Here is a 20,903-nt window from a genome sequence, read left to right on the forward strand (position 1 = left end):
CACTGGAAGAAGCATCGAGCGCCAGATAAGGACCAGTTTTGAGCGGAATCACGTTGAACAGACCTCCATGCTGTCATTGATTTGCCAGGAAGAAAAAAATTGCCTCTGGCTACTAAGCCGAATTAGTAGTCACTGATGACCAATTATTTTAGCCCGCTGTGAACGGAGAGCCGTACTAAAATCCGGTTTGTCAGACCCAAGGCTCCTTTCTCAAACACCTTTCAACAAATGTGTACCTGAAGTCCCTCAGAAGGTTCCTGCAGCTTCCTCTCTTCCGCCAACTTCTCCAGCTCCACAAAGTTTTAATGAGCCGCGAAGATGAAGATGGGTTGCCATGAAAGGGGCCCCCCTAATCCACAGAGCGCTCTTTGGCAGAGAGGAGCCGTGCCGGCAAATCAGAGCTGTCAGCCCTCATCCCCCGCACGCACAAAGTGTCAGCCTAATGTTTGCAAATGATAATTTCCATTTCCCTTGCTCGTCCCTGGTGCCTTCATCCGAGATCAACCCCTGGTCTGGGGTATCAATCGCGAAGCCGCAAAGATGGATTGGATTGAACTAATTTGAAGTTTCTTGCAGGCCTACCCCGAGTAGAGCTGATTTCGTTGCATTTTATTCCCCATTTTCCGCTTTATTAGACTTAGTTTTGACACGGTTTTGTTGTTAGTGAAAACGTCAGGGTGGTGAGGAACTTCTCCGAGAGGTTCCTGCCAGGTTATGGGCAAACAATTTGTCACCGACGGGCACTGCTCGGACACGGCGGAAAGAGCACGCAGAAAGCCTCGTAACTGCGCGTGAGGACCCAAGGCCCTCGCGACGGGGTCGCCCGGGTTCAGGACCCCTTGGCCTCTTGGCGGAGGGAGCGCTGTCGGAGCAAAGCGTAGGAAAGCACAGCTTTACCACCTGGGCGCCGAGCAGGACCAGCGATGAGGCCACCCAGACAGGCCGCTGCACCGCGACCACCGGATCTCCTAGATCCACTTTGGGGTGGCTGAGCTTACAGCCCGGTCGTGAGGAAGCAGACTAGAGCCAGGGGAAACCTGGATGGGGACCCCGGGTGGGCACCCCAACCCTCAGCTCTGGCACCTGGCCGCTCTGTGTCCGTGAGCAAACCCTGGGCAAGGTGCTTGATCTATCTGAGCTTCAGTTTCCCTCTGTGAAAGTGCGAATGTTCCCCTTCACTTTGGGAGTCATGAGGGAGGAATCAGTGGGACCACAGCTGGAGCGCCCAGCAGCAGGCTTGGTGTAGTAAGTGGTATTAAAACAGGAGGTATTTCTGACCCGCGGTTAGTCTCCAATGCCCACCAGGCCGGGGCTGGGCTGGGAGGCACAGCGCCAGCCTGATCACACTCCCTGTCTTTGTTCATGCCCACCCCTCTCTCTGGAGTCCCCTGGCTTCACTCCCCAAAACCAGCCACACTCTGCTCATCCTCAAAGATCTGTGCCCTTGCTGAATTAAGTTCCTGCCTCCTGGCTCCAACAGAGGCTCTACCTCGGTGCTTAGGCATGGGGTGGGGAGGTGGGGGGAGGCAGTGCAGCAGGCCATGCAAATGCCACACTCACTTGCTGTGTGGTCTTCGGCAAGACAGTGAACTTCTCTGGGCCTTGGATTTCCCATCGTGAAATGGGAATATTAATATCTGTCTCTAAGCGCGCTTGGGTGGCTCCGTTGGTTGAGCGTCCGACTCTTGATTTCAGCTCGGGTTGTGATCTCGGGCTCATGAGTGCAAGCCCCATATCCATCTCTACGCTCAGCACAGAGTCTGCTTGTCCCTCTCCTTTGGTTCTCCGCCCCATAAATAAATAAATAAATAAATAAATAAATAAATAAATAAATAAATAAATATCTTTTTTTAAAAAAAAGACATTATTTATTTATTCATGAGAGACACACACACATACACAGAGAGGCAGAGACACAGCCAGAGGGAGAAGCAGGTTCCATCCAGGGAGCCCGATGTGGGACTTGATCCCAGGACTCCAGGATCACCACCTGAGCCAAAGGCAGGTGTTAAACCGCTGAGCCACCCAGGGATCCCTAAATATGTCTTAAAAAAATAAATCTGTCTCTCGAGCTGTTGTCCTCAAGATTGAGGAAGCAGGTGGGAAGTGTGCACTGTGATGATTATTGTTATTTTTGCTGCAGGGTGCAGAGAGCATGTCCCTGCATTTTGTAGAGTCCAGCCCTTTAGGGGGAGCACCTTCATGCTTCTGGGTGGGTGGACAAACAAGGGAGTGGACACTGGGCTGAGATGTCACTCATGGGATATGTAGCCCTTCCTACCCTGGAACGGTCTGGCTCCTCAAATCCTGTGCCACCACCCCACTCCCAGCCTAATTCACTCCACCACAGCAATGGGTGTGACGTGTGGCTGTCACCATGCCTCTTCCTCTCTCCTCTTGCTCAGAAACCATCTGCAGCTCCCTAGTACCCTCACCAACACCTTCCTCTGTTAGGGCTCCTGCCTTGGCCATTCTTCCTTCAATCTGCCTTCTTAGTTTTTCTCTTAAAACAACTTTCTTGGGGGGTGATTTATAGACCCTGACGTGATTCGTGTACAGTTTGATGAGTTTTGACAAATGTATACAACCTTAGGGAGAGGGATGCCTGGCTGGCTTAGTTGGTGGAGCATCTAACTCCTGGTCTTGGGAGCCCCACATTGGGTGTAAAGATTACTTTAAAAGAATTTATATGCTGGGTATTCAGTCAAAATACTGCACATTTCCATGACTCCCAAAAGTCTCCAGAACCTGTTTGTTGACAGTCCTTCCCCTGCTCCCAGGAGGACCCCCACCAGGACCAAGCTCCCTGACTCTGGGGTAGACTTGGCCCCGTGCCTTCTGCCTTCTGGGCCCCTCCCCAGACGCTTGCGCATGGCCAGTCCTCTGTTACTCTCTGCGCTTTGAAGAGCCTCCAAGCAGCCCCCAACCCCACCTCTGGGGACCCCTCCTGTATCACATGAAAGCACAGCCTTTCACAAGCCCTAATCACTTTCAAATGGTTTTAAAGATTCGCAGTGAATGGGTCTGAAAGTCCCAGATTCTCCTGGCTGGGTGGGCCCTCCGAGGACCACCCACCCCCTAGCCGGAATCCTCTTAGACTATACATCCTCAGGGAGGGGCTGCTGCCCTGTGCCACCTGTCTTGACTGGGCCCTCTGTTCTCTGAGGACAGCCACTGCTGCCCCTTTCAGGGTCCAGGATCCACTCCAACTTGCTGGCTTTAATTACCGAGCCCCTCATGACAGGGAGAGACAGGAACCAAAAGACCCTGTGGCTGGCCCTCCGTGTCTGTGCCCTTCCTGAAGGATGGAAGGGCCACCCCACCCCCATCACTAGTCTCCCCAAGGAAAAGCTCATTTCTTCCAAAAACCTCCTCTTGGGCATTGCAGTGGAGGAGGAAAGCTGTCCTCAGGGAAGGGGTCCTCACCAGGAGAGGGAGTGGGATTCTGGAGCCACTCAGCCTATTCACCAAGCGCAGGCTGGCTGTCCAGGCTGGGAGGTGCCCAGAGAACAATGCAGCCTCGACCCCTGTTCCATGGAGCTCAGAGCCTGATGGAACAGGTGGACACTGAAGTTGTTGCAATAAAAAATATCTAAAAGACCTTTATGGGTGCGAAGTGCAGGGACAGTCATCCTGCAGAGCTAAGGGAGGTCTCAGGAGGGATGGTGGAGCAAGTGGGGGCAGGGGGTGGGTCTCATTTAAGCTGAGACTGGAAGATGACACAGGAGGTATCCTGGGGTGTGCTGGTCTGGGAGGAGGTGGGAGCCGGATGCAGTCCGGGAGATAGCACAGAGCCCTTGAAAATTGTGTCCCACGCCCCAAGGGCAGTGAGAAGTCACCCACGGGTGTCGAGAAAGATAGGATCCGATGTGCATTGGTAAGAAAGCCTCAGCTCCTGTGTGGACCAGGGCTGGGGGCTGTTACAGGGCCTAGTGAGAGAGGAAGGGTCTGGGAAGGTCTGGGGTCCTACCTGAGAGTAGCCGGGCCCCCTGAGTCTGGCCTTGGTCTGCGGTTGGCTCCCTGGCGGACCCCTTCAGTCTCCGTGTACATCAATTGGCATTCTCCTGGCTGTAGCCCGAGGGCAGGAGTCCGGGCTTTGCTGGTGGAATGTGCCGTGTGACCCTGGTTCAGCCATTTGACCTCTCTGGGCTTTGGCTTCCCCACTCCCACCTTTCCCACCTCATTTAGTGAGGATAAATAATTAAGACCTTCCGTGTGCAGCCCCTCCAGCTTCTCAAAAGCAAGCTGCAGATAGGATAGCTGTAATTGTGACCACAGGGGCTTCTCAGCCTGTGGCAAAAATCATTCACTTTGGGGTGGAAAAAGAATGCCGTTTTTAAAAAAAAAAAAAATCATCATGATAAAGAATTACATTAACTTAAAAAAAACCAAAACCAAAACGCTGAACATGTTTTAAGGTAGCAGCAAAAAGTAGTTGCAGAAGAAGACAAGGAAATAGCTCCTCAAGATGCATCCTCAAAGGGTCTGGTACCCAGGGAAGCGGGTAAATTCCCTGACACAGCCACGCACGGCACCTCCCTGGCCCCGAAGGCCTGGCCACCCTCAGCTGCTTGCGAGGAGCTGCTGCGAGTTCCAGTCTGATGTTTTCAGGGGCGAGATTGGGGGGCTTGCATCTGTCACCCCTGTTACTGGCTGTGTGTTCCTGGCCAGGTCACGTGACCTCTCAGACTTGGAGCTCCCTTCCTATCTCCTTCTTTCTTTCTCCTTCTTTCTTTCTCTTTCTTTCTTTCTTTCTTTCTTTCTTTCTTTCTTTCTTTCTTTCTTTCTTTCTTCTTTCTTTCTTTCTCTCTTTCTTTCTTCTTTTCTTCTTTCTTTCTCTCTCCTTTTTTCCTTTTATTCATTGCAAGAGTCCTAGAAGCAGTAAACAGACTGAAGAGGAAGGGCCCTCTTGCCTCTCCCCCGCCCCCCCCCATCATCCGCAAGCTTCCTTCCAGCCTTTTCTCCACCGGTCCACACCGGTGTGGATGCAGGTGTCTGCATTATGGCTCTTTCTCCCAGACTTGTGTTTTTACACTTCACATAGGTCTCCAAGATCTTTCTGGGTCATTTACACGGTGGCCAGAGCCACCCTATTCTTTTTGGTGGCTATACAATATTTCCTAATAAAGACACTGTTGCTTTTATAAAAGTGACTGGCACCCTAAACAAGTGGGAGAATTCTAGAACACCCATGTTGTGTTCAAACCTGCTCTGAGGGCCGGGTGCTTCCCCAGCTCCTTGCCCTGGTGAAATCTCAGACGTCCTAGCCTTTTCTGCTCACATCCAGTACAAAAGACATTCCAGTGCACTAGTTAAGATGTCCAGTCGAGTGTAATAATCCAAACTTCCGGCTTCACTGGGAGAAAACTTTCTCCCCCTGCTCCCCTGCCCTGGGCTGGAAGCTCAGTGGGCAGGGACAGGGATTGAGCTGCCCTGTGTGACCTGTCTCACCTCCTTCTAGGCTCAGGGGGCAGGTGGAGGGCTGACAGCAGGGCCCCAGTTAGTTTGGGGTGTTACAATGATTTGGGAATCTTTCTTAGGAACAGTCTGGAAAGCCCAGGAATACTGTCTAAAGCGAGGTTGTAGGAGCTGGTGTGACGGATCCCCAGGCCCAAGCTTGAGGCTCTGTTAATATTTTATGCACATGGGTCAAATTGGAACTTTCATGTCATCCTAGACCAATCACCCATTTTGTTTTGGTTTTCACACATATTAGCATAAAGTCATCGACACTATCCTCTTACAATCAAAATAAGATCTTACTTACACTCGAGGGCAGCTTCAGGATTTGTGCGCCTTGGAGCTTATTCAAGCTTGAGGCCCTCTTTGAGAAAGAAAATTCAAAATCATGAATACAAATTTAGGTTCAAAACTTAACACCTAATTAGACCAAGAAAAGAAAAGAGAGCAGATTGCAAATTTAAGTCAGCTGACGAACACCACAAACCGCAAAATTACAGAAAAATCAAACTTGAAAAAAATTAATTGCCTGACAAACCCTGTCTTCATATTCCTCCCTCCCACATTTTGAGACCTCCTACTCCTTGTTCACCTCTTTGTATGACAGGAATTTTATAATACTTTCCCCTAATATGCCCATATTAAGCAATATTGTCCCTTGAAATAATTCTAAATTCACAGGAAGTTGTAAAGACAATACAGAGAGATCCTGCATCCTCTGCATGCAGCTTTTCCCCAGGACAAGATCCTATATAACTATGATGCAATGTCAAAACTAAAAAGGTGGTGTTGGTACAATACACCAACTTTCATCACTTTTATATGCGCTCATGTGTGTAGATCTGTGTAGTGCAGTCAAGATACAGAACTGTCCCGTCACCTCAAAGATCTCCCTCCTGCTACCCCATCGTGACTTCCCTCCCTGCTGGACCCTAATCCCTGGAAAGTTCCTCAAGGTTATGTGCATGAAATCACATGGTGTGTGACCTTTTGAGATTGTCCATGTCCACTTGGCACAATGGCCTTGAGATCCACCTAAGCTGTGGGTTCCAATAGCCAATTCCTTTGTACCGTTGAGTGGAGTTCCATAGTATGCGTGGACCCTGGTTTGTTCATCCACTCATCCACTGGAGGATGTTTCGGTTGTGCCCAGGTTAGACTAATAAGAAAGCTGTCCTTATGGGTCATCCATACTTCCTCCAATGAAATGCCTCTTCGTTTGCTTTCCACGTTGACTTTGAGAGCCCTCCACAGGTTCTGAGAGGAGCACTTTGCCAGATGTGTGGTTTGCAGGGATCTCCTCCTGGTCTGGGTAGCTGGTCTTTTCATCTTCTTGAGAGGACCTTCCACAGAGCAAAAGTTCTTCATTTTGAGGAAGTCCCAATGTATCACTTTTGTTTTCTCATATGGATCATGCTTTTGGTGCCAAGTCTAAGAAGCCAACATCGAGCCTAGCCTGAGCTCCTAAAGATTTTCTCCTGCGTTTTCTTTAGAAAGTTTAATTGGTTTACATTTATATCGAGATCCTTGATCCATATTGAATTAATTCTCGGGGAAGTTCTGAGAATTCAGTTGAGAGTTGTTTTGTGTTTGTTTGTTTTTGCCCACAATGTCCAGTCATTTCAGGGCCATCTGTTGAAAAGACTATCCTTCATCCATCCAGTGGCAATGTCCATCAACTTACAGACTTTATTTTACCTTCTGTGTACCCTAACTTATAATACCCTGAATTATGAAAAAATGCGTCTCCTAGAATTTTTCCTGATCTTTCTTTCTCTGACTTACCTTCCTTCTTTTTCAATGACACATAATTGCTAAGAAATGCACTGTGCCAGCTCATACCGGACACAAGCCATTCCTGCCCTGGTGGTGTGGGCATCCAGTGGCCGAGGCTGGTGACAAACCTGTAAACAATGAACCTGAGCACTTGTGCATGGTGGGCACCTGGCAGGGGCCATCCAGGGATGCACTGTCGGGCAGGTCCTCTGGGGAGGCCACCCCACGGCTGAGACTAGGGGAAGCTGAGCGTGTGCCAGGTGGAGTAGGGGTGGGGAAGGCTTGGGGGCCCATGGCCTGAAGTCTAGGCTTAGTGTAAAACAAGAAAGTGTGATGTGATCTGGTTTATGTCCTGACAAGCCTCTCCACCTTTCTATCCAAGCTAATGAGCCAGAGCAGAAATGGGCAAAACCTGTTGGATGTCCCTCAGCCAGCCAGGCTGGGGCTGCCATGACCCCCAAGGTTTGTCAGCTGTTTCAACCTGCTCTGAGCCCCTCCCTGCCTGTCTCCAGGTAATAACCACTGACCGGAGCAGGACACAAAGACGGTCAGCCCAGGCTGCAAGAGGGCCTCAAAGGGAGGCTCTTGGTGATGTATGCAATGGGGGCTGCTGGGAAGACAGCTCTTCTGTTGTGAATGGCCTCTTGGGGTAGATACTGTGAGCTTACGCATCTCATGTCATTAGAAAGCATGGCCATAAATTAGGCTGCTCAGAAGCATGGGGTGTGTAATAATTAAGCAATAAAAGTCACCACAGGGGTAAAGGAACCAGAAAACAAAGAGCCACTGTTTTTAGACGCACTGCAGACTGCTCTGTAAAGAGACCTCTGAGCTTGAGTGGCATTTCAAAGCTGCTGAACCTCTGCTGGAATAGAGGCCTGGCTCAGCCCAGCTCCAGGGAGGTCTGCACACTGGAGAGTCAGACTACACCAGGAGAACACATGGGGCATAGGGTAGATGTTTAGGGTACCATCGATTCTATATCCCCTTCTGGGGCCATGAAATCCAAAACCTGGAGGGGCCTCACAGGGAGTGAAGACAGTGATGTAGAGGGGTGACAGGGAAGGGAGAGGGGTGTGGCAAAGTAACACCTGATGCTTGGCTCCAGCCAGTTGTCGCTACACAGGCAGATAGGCCACATGGTCAGAACTTGCATATTTTCAAGGCAATCTGGAAAGCTGGGTTTTCATGTAAAATCTCCCACCTTTTTTTTTTTTGTTAAGATTTTATTTATTTACTCATGAGAGACACAGAGAGAGGCAGAGACACAGGCAGAGGGAGAAGCAGGCTCCTGGAGGGGAGCCCGATGCAGGACTCGATCCAGGACCTCGGAATCATGCCCTGTGCTGAAAGCAGACGCTCAGCCTCTGAGCCACCCAGAGCCACAGATTTTAGGCACCAAAAATATCCCAATTTTTAACTGTTGATGACAGTTTGAAGTCTCTGAAGACTGCTGTGCAGGCCAAATCAAACAAAGCCAGAGGGGCATCTGGGTGGCTCAGTTGGTTGACTGTCCAACTCTTGATTTTGGTTCAGGTCATGATCTCAGGGTTGTGAGATCAACCCCATCAGGCTCCATGCTGGGCTTGGAACCCATATAAGATTATCTCTCTTTCTCTTTCTGCCCTTCCTCTCCTAAACACACACACACACACACACACACACACACACACACACACACTGACACACAAACAGACTTGAGGTTTGCCTTGAGATCCTGGGTAAGGGGGGATGTCTCTTCTTAATATTTTCATTTCTGCATTCCTTGGTCTGTGGGATAAGGTCACTGGGGAAGATTAGAACCTTTCCTGGGAGCACTCGCCTTTCCAGAAGTGCAATGAGAAAAGCTGTGGATCCTCCCCTCCAGATACCAGCTCAGAAATTATTGTCCACAACTTCTTGGGACCTGGGGAGCTAAGACCCCTGGGGCTAAGTCTTAGATCACAACACCTGTGGGTCCTGGGCCCCAACACCCGTGGCCACTCCAGACCCACCAAACCAGAATGTCCTGTAACAAGATCCCCCCATGACCCACGCGTGCATGCCAGGTTGCAAAACGCTGCTCTGTGCTTCCTTGGGCTGTAAAAGACTCTGTGATTTCTAGTCTTGGAACCTACAGTAGACGTCATCCATTAAACAGTTTCTACTGGTGTTTCCCCGAGGTGGGCTGAGGAACCCCTGTGTATCAGTTCCCTGGGGTCCTCAGTAACAAATTACCATGCTCTTGGTGGCTTAAAGCCACAGACACGCATTCTCTAATAGTTCTGGAGACTAGAAGCTTGCAAGGTGATGGCAGAGCTGTGCTCCCTCTGGAGGGTTTAGTGGAGAAACCCTCCCCACCTCTTCCACCTGCCACCAGCATGTTTGGCTTGTGGCAGCATCACTGTGCTGTCACCTCTGGTTTCCACACGGCCATTTCCTCTTCCCCCCGTGCCTCTCTTCGCTGTCTCCCATATGAGGACACTTGTCATTGGAGTTAGGTCCTACCCTAAAAAGCATTTGCATAATTATTAATCCCATTTCAAGATCCGTAACTGGACTACATCTGTAAAAGCCCCCCCCCTTTTTTTTTCAAATAAGGTCATATTCACAGGTTCCAGGGGTTAGGATGGAAACAGCACTTTGAGGGCCACCCTTCAACCCACACACCTGTATCAGAACTATTTCCTATATTTGCTTAGAAAAATGGGATTTCTTGGGCCCCCCTCCCACTTCCCAACTCAGAACCTCTGGGGGTTGGGCCCAGGTGATTCTTATGCACCCCCCAAAAATCTGAGACTCTCTGTCCCAAGGAAATAAGGAAATGATCAGCTCAGACATGAGAGGTAGAAAAGCTGGCTGTTCGCCATCAAAAGGAAAGTCAGAAAGACATAATGGGGGGAAAGCAAATGAGCCTGTTTCACTGTTTCTTCTTCTTTTTCTCTTTTTGCTTAGGACGAAAATGTTCAAACATGCATTAAAGCATAGCAGACAATATAATAACATGCCCATGATCAACCTCCATCACACAGCTTCAACTGTTATCGATACACTCTGCCACCTGTTTTCACTTTATTTTACTGTATTTTATTTTATTTGGTGGACGTTCCTTCTTAAAGCAAACTGCAAACAACCTATTATTCTACCCACAAGCCCTTTTATAAGCATCTCCAGCAGAGACACTTAAATACCTTCCAAACCTCGGCTAGTGTTCACTCAATCCTGGTTGCTGAAAAACAAACCTTCCCACTGATGGTTTGCTGGACTCGGGGTCTGAACAGGTCTGCAGACTACCTGGTGGGTGTGTTCCTTAGGTCTCTGTAATCTACCTCACTTCCTCCTCCTTCCTTCCCAAGTTCCTTCTTTTGCTGAAGTGCTTGAGTCACTTGTCCTGAAGAACATCTCACACTCGGGACTTGGCCCTTAGCATCCTCGCGTGAGCGTGTAGCAAGCTCCCCATGCCCTGCACTCCCTGTGAAGCGTGGCAGGTGGGCCGACAGCTTGCGAGTCCGACACACGGGCACTAGCCACATGTGGCTCCTGAGCCCTTGCAACATGGCTCAAGCCGCCGAGGAACTAGATTTACCATCTTATTTAATTTTGACTAATTTGAATTCAAACTTTGGAACTGAACCTTTTGAACACCCCATGAATATTTTAAAAGGATTATATGTTGGTGTGATAATATTTTGGATAGATTAGATCAATAAAATATGTTAGTAATGAGAGCGATAAAATATATGAATAAAACTAATCCTGCCTGTTTCTTTTTCACATTGCAACTGGAAAAACTCTAGTTTTGTGGTGACTCGCATTGTATTTCTATTTGACAGTGCTTGTCTAGAAGTTTGATTACCTGGAGGGTCACTTTGGTTTCTTTTCCCAAAGAAATGGGTCATTTGGTCCAGCTGCTGCAGGCTGCAGCAGCCCCCACCAGCTCTCCACCTAATGGCGTTAGCAGCCACTGCCGATTATTACCTCAGTCCATTCTTTTCTTTTTAAGATTTTATTTATTTACTTATGAGAGACACAGAAAGGCAAAGACATAGGCAGAAGGAGAAGCCAACTCCCTGTGAGGAGCCTGATGTGGGACTCCATCCCAGGACCCCAGGATCAAGCCCTGAGCTGGAGGCAGATGCTCAACCACTGAGCCACCCAGGCGTCCTGATCTCAAGCCATTCTTTCACTGGGAGCAGCATACCTGTGATTCCCTTCCCCTCGGCTCTGTCATTCCTCCTGCAATTATCAGCTCTGGTTCTTCTGTAAAGAACCTGTCCTTGTCACCTATCTGGTTACTCTGGGCTGGTCTCACCTGCCGCCCCCACTGCTCTGGGACAGAGACAATGATGGTACCCGCCTGACAGTGTTGCGAAGAGATGGGGCATGCAACATGCTCTTCACAGGGTAGATGCTCTCCTATCCCTGAGACCCTTGTCAAGGAGACCCAGAGTCAGAAACTAGAGGCCATAATTATTTTACTCCTGCAAAAGGAGAGAGACTCGGTGGAAAATGGGGCTCCATTGTGTACACAGCACAGGTGGGGACTTACAGCCTGGGAACAGGGGGTGAGGGGTCAGGGATGGACACACAGAGGCAGGCCGATGCTTGCTGAACGGACCTGATAGGATTCTTGGTAGAGGCAGGCCAAGGTGATCAAATACGGAGGGGGCGATGGGATGGGGGGACTGACCTCACAGACTTTTGATGAAGACTGGCTTCAGCAGACCAAGGACGGGGCCCAAGGACAAGGTCTAGGTGAACAGACGGCTCCAAGGAACCTGTCTAAAGTCTGATATCAGAGACAGTCTTTGTTACCATCTCTCAGAGCACAGCCCTAAAGGTCAGGTGGGCATCCTTGGTGGAGGGGACACCACTGGCCTTCCAAGACATCAAGCCTCTGCACTTCCTCCCTGCAGGCCTTCCACCCCTTTCTTTGACCTACTGCAGCACCGCTACCAGCAGCTTTGGGTGCAGGAACAGAAGGCCACCCAGAAAGCCATTAAGCTGGAGAAGAAGCACAAGGTACATGTGTCCTCCACTCCAGAACGGCCGCCCTTTGGGAAGGGAGTGGCAGGAGGGGCTGGCCCGGCAAAGCTTTGAGATAAACATCGGTGCATGATTCTCACTGTGGGGGAATGGGGGTAGGAATCAAGCTACTCCGTGCTGTGCTAAAAGGGTCTTGGTGATGATCACGCCCAAACACTACTCAAGCCCCAAAAGTGGAAGATTCTGGCCCGGGTCCTGTGTGCCTCTGAGACAGGAGCAGGACCCAGTGTCCAACTCCCACCTGGGGACTCCTTCCATCAAAACTTCACATGAGTTTGCTCATCCAGAAATCTGATTTTAAACTAATCTGACCCAACCTTGACAGAAATATGCCCTGTATCATCTGTAAAGAAAAGGCTAATAAGGCAGGATCACACATTTTGGGGGTGCCTGGGTGGCTCAGTTGGTGAAGTGTCTGCCTTCAGCTCAGGTCATGATCCCAGGCTTCTGGGACCAGCCCTACATCAGGCTTCCTACTCAGCAGGGAGTCTGCTTAAGCTTCTCTTTCTCCCTCTCCCTCTGCCCCTACCCTTGCTCGTGCTTACTCTCTCTCTCTCTCTCTTTCTCTCTCTCTCTCTCTCAAATAAAGAAATAAAATCTTAAAAAAAGGGACGTCTGGGTGGCTCAGCGGTTGAGTGTCTGCTTTCAGCTCAGGGCATGATCCTGGGGTCCCAGGATCGAATCTTGCATCAGGCTCCCTGCAGGAAGCCTGCTTCTCCCTCTGTCTGTGTCTCTGCCTCTCTCTGTGTGTCTCTCATGAATAAATAAATAAAATCCTTTAAAAAATTTAAAAACCACATTCTGTTATACTTTAGGAATACATTTTGTTTCAAATTAATGATGAGGCCACATACTAAACCCATTCTGTACATCACGTACATCATTTCCGTGATGTTTGACAAAAGCCCCAGGAGTGGGTATTATTCCTGTTTCCTGGGCATGGAAACTGAGCCTCAGAGAGGCAGCACCTGCACAGGGAAATTGAAGCTTGAGGACAGAACCATGTCCCCATACTGCCACTTGCTAATTAATGGTGTGAGTTGTAGTCGATCCAAACAGGTGGATGTAGTGCTACACAGATTCCATGAGAAGCATGATTGTAGCGTGTCCGGTGGGTGCAGCAATCCAGCCAGGGCTGTCCCTATGTCGTGTTCCATACAGGGAGCTGGGCTGAGCATGCACCCGTGTTCCTGCGCTCTTATTTCCTGAACACCCCAGCAGGCTAAGATCTCATCAGGGCAGGGCGGTTGTTCGGTTTTCATATGGTCAAACTCAAGCTCAGAGGGATTAAGTGACTGGCCAAAGGCATCAGAGCCAGGCCTGGACTCGAGTGTGTGCAGCCCCAGAGTCTCCACTCTTCTTCTTTTATTTTAATTTATTTTTTAAAATTTATTTATTCATGAGAGACACAGAGAGAGAGGCAGAAACACAGGCAGAGGGAGAAGCAGGCTCCACACAAGGAGCCCAATGCGGGACTCGACCCCGGGAATCCAGGATCACACCCTGAGCCAAAGGCAGACGCTCAACCACTGAGCCACCCAGGTGTCCCATCTCCACTCTTCCTAATGGCAAGGTCCCACTCATGCTGGTTATGGGACAGCCTGGAGTTCAGCAACAGGGCAAAGATGTTCTAGAACAAAACTGGGGAGCAGAAGAGTCTTACTAAGGGTCCTGGCACTGATGGGCACAGGGTGTCAGTCTCCCCAGGCCCATGGCCAGCGGCCAAGGCCCCTCCCGCTGTTCTTGGCATCGATAGAGCGCGAGACACCAGCTCATTAAAAAGCAGAGTGTTGTAATAACATTTTAAAAGCAGCCCATGACTAGTTTATTCGTTAATGGCTCAAGAAAGAGTCAACTTACTATGGTAACGACCAGTTTCAGAGGGAGCACTGCCATTACAAACTGCTTTATAGCTCCAATTTGGTCGTGTTTTTTAATTAGCGGCAATTTCACGGCAACTCAGAGTGTCGCAAATCCATGGAAAACCGGGCTCCCGAGGACACATCTTCTGACTCTAGAGACAACTGTGGCCAGTGCCCCTCCTTGTTCAGCAGAGCACTCTACTGTGATGTTCCCAAGCACTGGTTGGGAACTGGGGCCAGCTCCAGGGGTGTGACTTCGAGTGAGCCACCAACTTGGGATCTCAGTTCCCTCATTGGGGAAAAAAATGGGTCAGACTAAATGCGGCTCCCCCCCCCATGCTGTCCCCAGCACATAGTAGGCCCTCAGAAACCACTTGTGGAACCAACCCCAGGGTTCTCTTCCTGTTCCAAGATTCTCTGTGGCTGTACATTGTCTAACAAACAGCTGATGAACTCCCAGACCCACAAACACTGGGGCTGAGGTTAATAAGATGACTGGTCTACAAGGCCAAGTTGCCACCATCCAAGGGGAAGCCTGTATCTCCAACTGCTAAGATGTCCTGGGTTTTTGATGGTGATGCCCTCAAGTGAAATCGTGGGCAACAGCTTCCATGTAGTGAGTCATCATCTTGGGTCCTTCTGCTCAAAGCTGAATCCAGCAAATCCTACGGCAACCAACCCTGTCAGGCATCAGTGACCACTTCCAGCAGGGAGCCCCACCTCCATTTAGAAAGGGGAAATGAGGTGCTTGTATCCCTCTGATTCTGAAGGCCAGCTTGGTAACTCCCGGCCAGATAGCATCTCTGGTTTGCGGATAGTTTCCAAACTGTTCTAGGAAACAGAGAAGACAGCTAACCCAAAGGGCTTCTAAGTTATCCAGAGATACATTCAATAAAATTAACTTAGGGACACCTGGGTGGCTCAGCGGTTGAGTGTCTGCCTTCAGCTCAGGGCGTGATCCCAGGGTCCTGGGATCAAGTCCCGCATCGGGCTCCCTGCATGGAACCTGCTCCTCCCTCTGCCTGTGTCTCTGCCTCTCTCTCTCTGTGTCTTTCATGAATAAATAAATAAAATCTTTAAAAATTAAATTAAATTAAATTAATGTAAATGGGGGTGCCTGGGTGGCTCAGTGGATTAAGCTTCTACCTTTGGCTCAGGTCATGATCCCAGGGTCCTGGGATCAAGCTCCGAATCAGGCTCTCTGCTCAGCGGGATTCAGTGGGGTGGTGGCATCTTCAGCTACATTTGGGTCAGTTTTTATTGTCAGCTCCTCCTTTTGTGTGCCTCCTGTCACAGCAGCAGCCCTCCTGGGAGAGCGCTGGAAGTTTATCAAGCCCTGCCCTCTGAAGGAGAGACGAAGCACAGCCCCAGTAGAACCCAGGGCAGATACAGATTTTGAGAGACCTGAGACTTCCACACGTTGGAAGTCCTATTTAAGGGGAGTGGGATAGGGGCACCTGAGTAGCATCTGCCTTTGACTTAGGTCCTGATCCCGGGGTCCTGGGATCGAGCCCCATGTCTGGCTCCCTGCTCAGCAGAGTCTGCTTCTCTCTCCCTCCACCTCTCCCCATGCTTGTACACTCTCTCGCTCTCTCTCTCAAATAAATAAATAAAATCTTTTTATTTTTTTTCTTTTGTTTTTTAATAAAATCTTTTTTAAAAAAAGGGGGGCAGAGTGGGACATACGGGTTCTAGTTATGGAATGAATTAGTCCCAGGGAATAGTCAATGGGACTGTGCCTGTGGCGAGTACCTCATAACCTATAGACTTGTTGAGTCACTATGTTGTCCACCCGAAACTAATGTAACATAGTGTGTGAGCTATACTTCAATTTATTTTTTTTTAATTTTTATTTATTTATGATAGTCAGAGAGAGAGAGAGAGAGAGAGAGAGAGAGGCAGAGACGTAGGCAGAGGGAGAAGCAGGCTCCATGCACCGGGAGCCCGACGTGGGATTCGATCCCGGGTCTCCAGGATCGCGCCCTGGGCCAAAGGCCCACGCCAAACCGCTGCGCCACCCAGGGATCCCCAATTTAAAAAAAAGAAAGGAGAAAGTATATAAAACGTATTACCGTTACAAATTTTAGAGAAACAGAGCCCATGAATAGGACCCCCCTCCAGGACCTTAGGAGGGACCCTGTGTCATGAGGATCCCCCAAAGCTCAAGCTGTATCAGATCATGGGAAATTTACGTCTAGAGCCAAACCAGAAACCAGAGCAACATGCTTGCAACAGCGGGTGGTCCCACGCCTTAGTCCACTGAGCAGTGTGGCCAGGGAAGCAGGTGCAGTGAAATCAGACTCAGAGAAGGGCTGGAGCCAGGAGGAATGTGACCCCTGGGTCTGCAGCACCAGGAATCCCAACCCTCTGCCCTCACCTCCCTTTCGTCATAGCTTGGGCTCCTCCGGGCAGCCAGGAAACCACCTCAGCTCTTCATTTCTCTGGCCTGCAGGTGATCCTGGGGAAGCTGTATGAGACCCGGAGCAGTCAGCTGAGAAAGTACAAGCCGCCAGTGAAGCTGGATGCCCTCTGGCATATGCCTCATTTCCAGAAGGTCAGTCTCGCCTCCAAATGCCCCTTCCCATACCTAAGGTGGATGCCTCTCACTTTGCCTGGTCTTTGTCCTCTAGACAGTGAAATTCTGTGGCCTTCTACCCACTGGTTGGCATAATAATAGATACTATATTATTGCTGCAGTATCTTATATTATCTTACTGATTCTTCGTACTTACTGATGTGGGGGCTGCTGCCATCCTCATTCCCCAGATGGGGAGCATGGCCAATGCTGGCTTAAGTGGCGGCCCTTAGCTGAACTTGGGCCACTGACCACAGAGACTGAGTGTCTGTCTACTGCAGTGGACACTGTCTGAGCCAAACCACCCCCCTCCACTGATGGGGTCATGGGTGCACCACATCCCGCGCTGGGGATTTGACCAGCGCTAAACCTCCTTGCAGGATGGCATTCCTGGGGCAAGGGGAGCAAATGTCTACTAGAGGCTGACATAAGGGGATAGCACACACCCAGAGTGATCTTAGCACCCACCGTGCCTCAGCCTCAGAACTGCACTGGTGCTCGTTAGGCCACGTACCCCTGTCCCACCCAGAGTGGGATCATCTTCAGGGCCTTTTAGTAGGGGAAGAGCAGTGTGAGAGCGAGGTGCGATATCCAGAGGAGGGGAACTGGGAGACTTGGAGACAGCAGCTTCTGAGTGGGAGGGGAGCCGCACATTCCCAAGTCGGGCCCAGCGAGTCTTTCTAGGGGCCACAGGGACACGCCTGGCTCTAGGAAGACAGCTGGACAAAGCAGCGTTCCTGGCCAGCCCAGCCCACCCGTGGTATTGAGTTAAACTGCAATTTGGACAAAGAAGGGGCCAGTGCCTTCCTGAGCCTAATGCAATCGAACAAGCTGCCGAGCTTCATGGAGAAGCCTGCTTGCCCCCCGATGTGGCCTTTTGCATCCTGCCCAAGTGGCCTTTGTCAGCATATGTCAGTGACCATTCACCTGGCGCCCGTCAGCCCGTATCACCCTGCACATGAACGTGACTGGGCACTGAGCAGGAGGCACCAGGAGTCCCTGCCCACGTCGCTTTGTTGCTCCTCCACCCTGGCCTGGTGGTATGGCTCGGTTCTGGTTTCTCTGTCTCCCCCAATTTCCTGCCTTTTTAACCACCTTCCTCCCCCCACTCCTCTCTCCACAGCCTCCTTCCAGGCCCCTCCTCTGCAGTTTTCCCTCCTTTGCTCTTTTTACTCTGATTTTATTCTCTGATTTTCCCTGGGAGGCTGCCCAGGGAGGGATGGGGACCCAGCACTCTCTGAGCACCAGAGGCCCTCTGCAGCACTCTGCTCGATGGTGTCACCTCTACTCCTCAGCCCTAGATTTAGAAGCCACTGAGCCACTGAGGCAGTGGACAAAGGAGGGATCGGGGGGCTTGGGCCAGTGGAGCAAGGAAAGGGCCCCTACCCTTATGCCCCCAGATCAGGAGAGCATGTCCCCCAATCTGATGTCCCCACGGTGGCTGGCCCAGAGTCCGACATGAACCAATCAGCTTCTATTTTCAAAAGCGGGACTTTGACTCAGCTGTGCCTGAGTTCTTCTATTCTAGACTGCTGTTATTGAAACACGGTCAGGAGCAACAGGAGGTAGCCTGTACATGCCACCCTGTGATTGGGTGCCAGGCATTGTGCTAAGTCATCTCTGTGCATTATTAGGCTTCATGTTCAGAACGAGTTCCCCCCACTGCTTCGTGGTATGGGGGTGGGCAGAGTGCGCTGTCCTCCTCCAGTGAGAGGGGTGGTGGGCCTGGAAGTCTGGTTCCTCTGACCATTGGCCCCAAGCTCCAACACCCTGCACATGGTGCCATAGAAACAATGAGAAAGAATAAACATGCAGGCCCCAGGATTCATAGGACACTTTTCATCTTTCTGGGGATGTTTGCGGGTTCCTCTCCGGGGCTCTCAGAGCAAGGCTCGTCCCTGGGCGCCACTGTGTGCAGCCTGGCAGAGACCCTAGCCACCTCCCCCACAAATGATGGCTTTATGAATACAACACTTAGCCCCCTACTTTTAGGAAACACTACCAACAGGATGTGTTCGTTACTCTCACTGTGCACCCAGCACTAGTCACGCATGGTTTTGTAGACAGGATGCCCCCATTCAACTGGCGTGGAACCTGAGGGTCAGCTGAAGGGACATGCCCTATAGGAAAGGGTCCCAGATTCAATCCAGGGCCGCAGAAGCCCGGGGCCTCCTGAGGATCCTACCCTCACTTCTGGCTGCACCCTGGCAGGTGCCTCTGCAGCATCTCCGGGCTCCTCTCTCCCCTTCACAGTGTGCGTCCTCATTGCAATTAATTAGTTAAGTGGGCAATTAGTTGTCCATCTTCCCCAGCAAAACGGGAGCCCCCAAGGCCCATGCCTGTTGTCCTTGGACCCTCATGGTGTCCCCAGAGCCCCGCACCCAGTGAGTGGTCATTGAATGTCTCCGGGAAGAATGAATGAAGGGGGAGATGGAATGAATGAATGAATGAATGAATGAGCGGTACAGCCCAGGACGGGGGAAGAATTACCAAGCCTTTCACCGAGCCGCTGACAGCCCTTTCCCAACCTGAGCATCCTGGTGCCCCCCACCCTGGCCACCCCCACCGGGTCCAGGCTCAGGAGGGCCAGCGCGGGTGGGGGCCGTGGGGGGCTACTTGGCATCCTGCACGAAGCCCCAGGAGGGTCTTTGTCTGTGCCTCGTGTCTGTGTTGAGCCGTCGCCCCCCCCTCACCCCCCAGACCCATTATGAAAGGGAAAAGCGCTCCCAAAAAAGTTGAACCTGTCACAGTGATGGATAACCTAAATGGACTCTCCCCGCTCGCGAACAGATGTCGCCGCTGAACCCTGTCAGAAATAATTAAACACCTCTCACGTGGAAAAGCAGCAGGCAGGGGCGGGCGGCCCGCTCCTTGCGCCAGTGGACACCGGGCGAGCTGGCTTCCTGCACCTCGGCCCGCCCTCTAGGGGACCAACCCCGGCCACCAGGGGCCACCCAGAGCCGGCCACCTGCGGCACCACGTGGCCGGAGGTGAGGAAGCACCCCGTGGGCGGCCGGCGCCCGTTCTGCTCTGTGCCGCCAGCCACCGCACGGATGGCCGTGTCCCAGAGACTGGGTAGGCGAAGAGGCTCTCTGGGCCTCAGTTTCCTCCTCTGGAAGTGAGCGCTAGCACAGTTCTTAAGGGCGTCCTCCAACCTAAGGCCTCGCGGTCCCAGGGTTCACTGATCGAGGAGCCGTGTGGGAGGGGGCTTGGTGGCTCCCGGAGGTAGCAGATCCCCAACCCGGAGGGAGCTGTCAGGGGAAATGGCTGGGACCTTTTCCCTCAAGCTCCCATTTGGGGGACGGGATGTGAGCTCACCGCCTCCTGTCCCTGAGTGAAGGCACTGCTGGGCTTGCAGCCGGCACCCTCGGTACCCAGTGGCAACAGGGCTCGTGCCCTTCGCAATGCGCCCGGGGGACAGGGGCGGGGGGGCAGCCAGCGGGGAGGGACCCCGCGAGCTATGTCTGGGTGTGCATGTGACTCGGGGCAACCCTGCCACTCCCTGCCTGTCACGTGGCTTTACCCATCCAAGACCCCGTTCCCTCTTCTGAAGATGAGGGTGGCAGAAGGATTCGATGTATACATGCAGCAGGGCACCTGGACTCTATTAAGGTGCCAATAAATGGTATCTTCCCTGGGGAAGGTCCTGGTGGTCATTCATTCACTCACTCATTCATTCACAAATCTTGTCGAGCATCTTTGCACCAGACCGGGTTCTCAGTCCCTCCTGAATTCACAAGTGCTCTGCGCTGCTGGCCGTGCTCGGTTTCCCGCACTGGCTGCTGGTGACTGGCAAGAGAAGAAGTGAGTAGATGGACAGAGGGGTGCACAGCTAGATGGGGAGGTTTGGAGCAGCTCCACTCCCTGGTGTCCAGGGTTCAAAGCCTGAAATGGTGGGGAGACCCTAACCTCAGCTGGCAGCTGTGAGCTGGGGACTGGGGGGCAATGTGAGTAACCATACCCCCGTCAACATCATCCTGGTACTGGCTGGCCCACCCTGCTCACCTGCCTTTCTGCAGAAACCTGCTCGGGTTTTCCAGGCAGGGCCCGGAATCCAGGCTTGCCTGTTGGGAGGGGGGATTATTAATAGTCCTAGTCTGAACCCGCACATCGTGTGGCCGCCTGATATTAAGCCAGGAAAAGCAGACGGTTTATCCTTCTTTACAAAGATTGCCAGTGATAATAGCCCAGAGACAGATATCCGG

General features: G+C 51.4%; 1 protein-coding gene across 2 annotated transcripts in view; it reads left to right on the top strand.

The window, feature by feature from the left end:
• Positions 1 to 20,903, top strand: part of CFAP77 (cilia and flagella associated protein 77) — a 130,686-nt gene that overhangs the window by 89,139 nt on the left and 20,644 nt on the right. For both annotated transcript variants that reach the window (XM_072778461.1, XM_072778462.1), the window contains exons 4-5: positions 12,132 to 12,237; positions 16,576 to 16,677. In XM_072778461.1, the coding sequence (XP_072634562.1) occupies positions 12,132 to 12,237; positions 16,576 to 16,677 (208 nt within the window). The remainder of the gene's footprint in view (positions 1 to 12,131; positions 12,238 to 16,575; positions 16,678 to 20,903) is intronic.

This window comes from Canis lupus, chromosome 16 (genome assembly GCF_048164855.1).
Source record: "Canis lupus baileyi chromosome 16, mCanLup2.hap1, whole genome shotgun sequence".
In the NCBI taxonomy this organism is placed as follows: domain Eukaryota; kingdom Metazoa; phylum Chordata; class Mammalia; order Carnivora; family Canidae; genus Canis; species Canis lupus.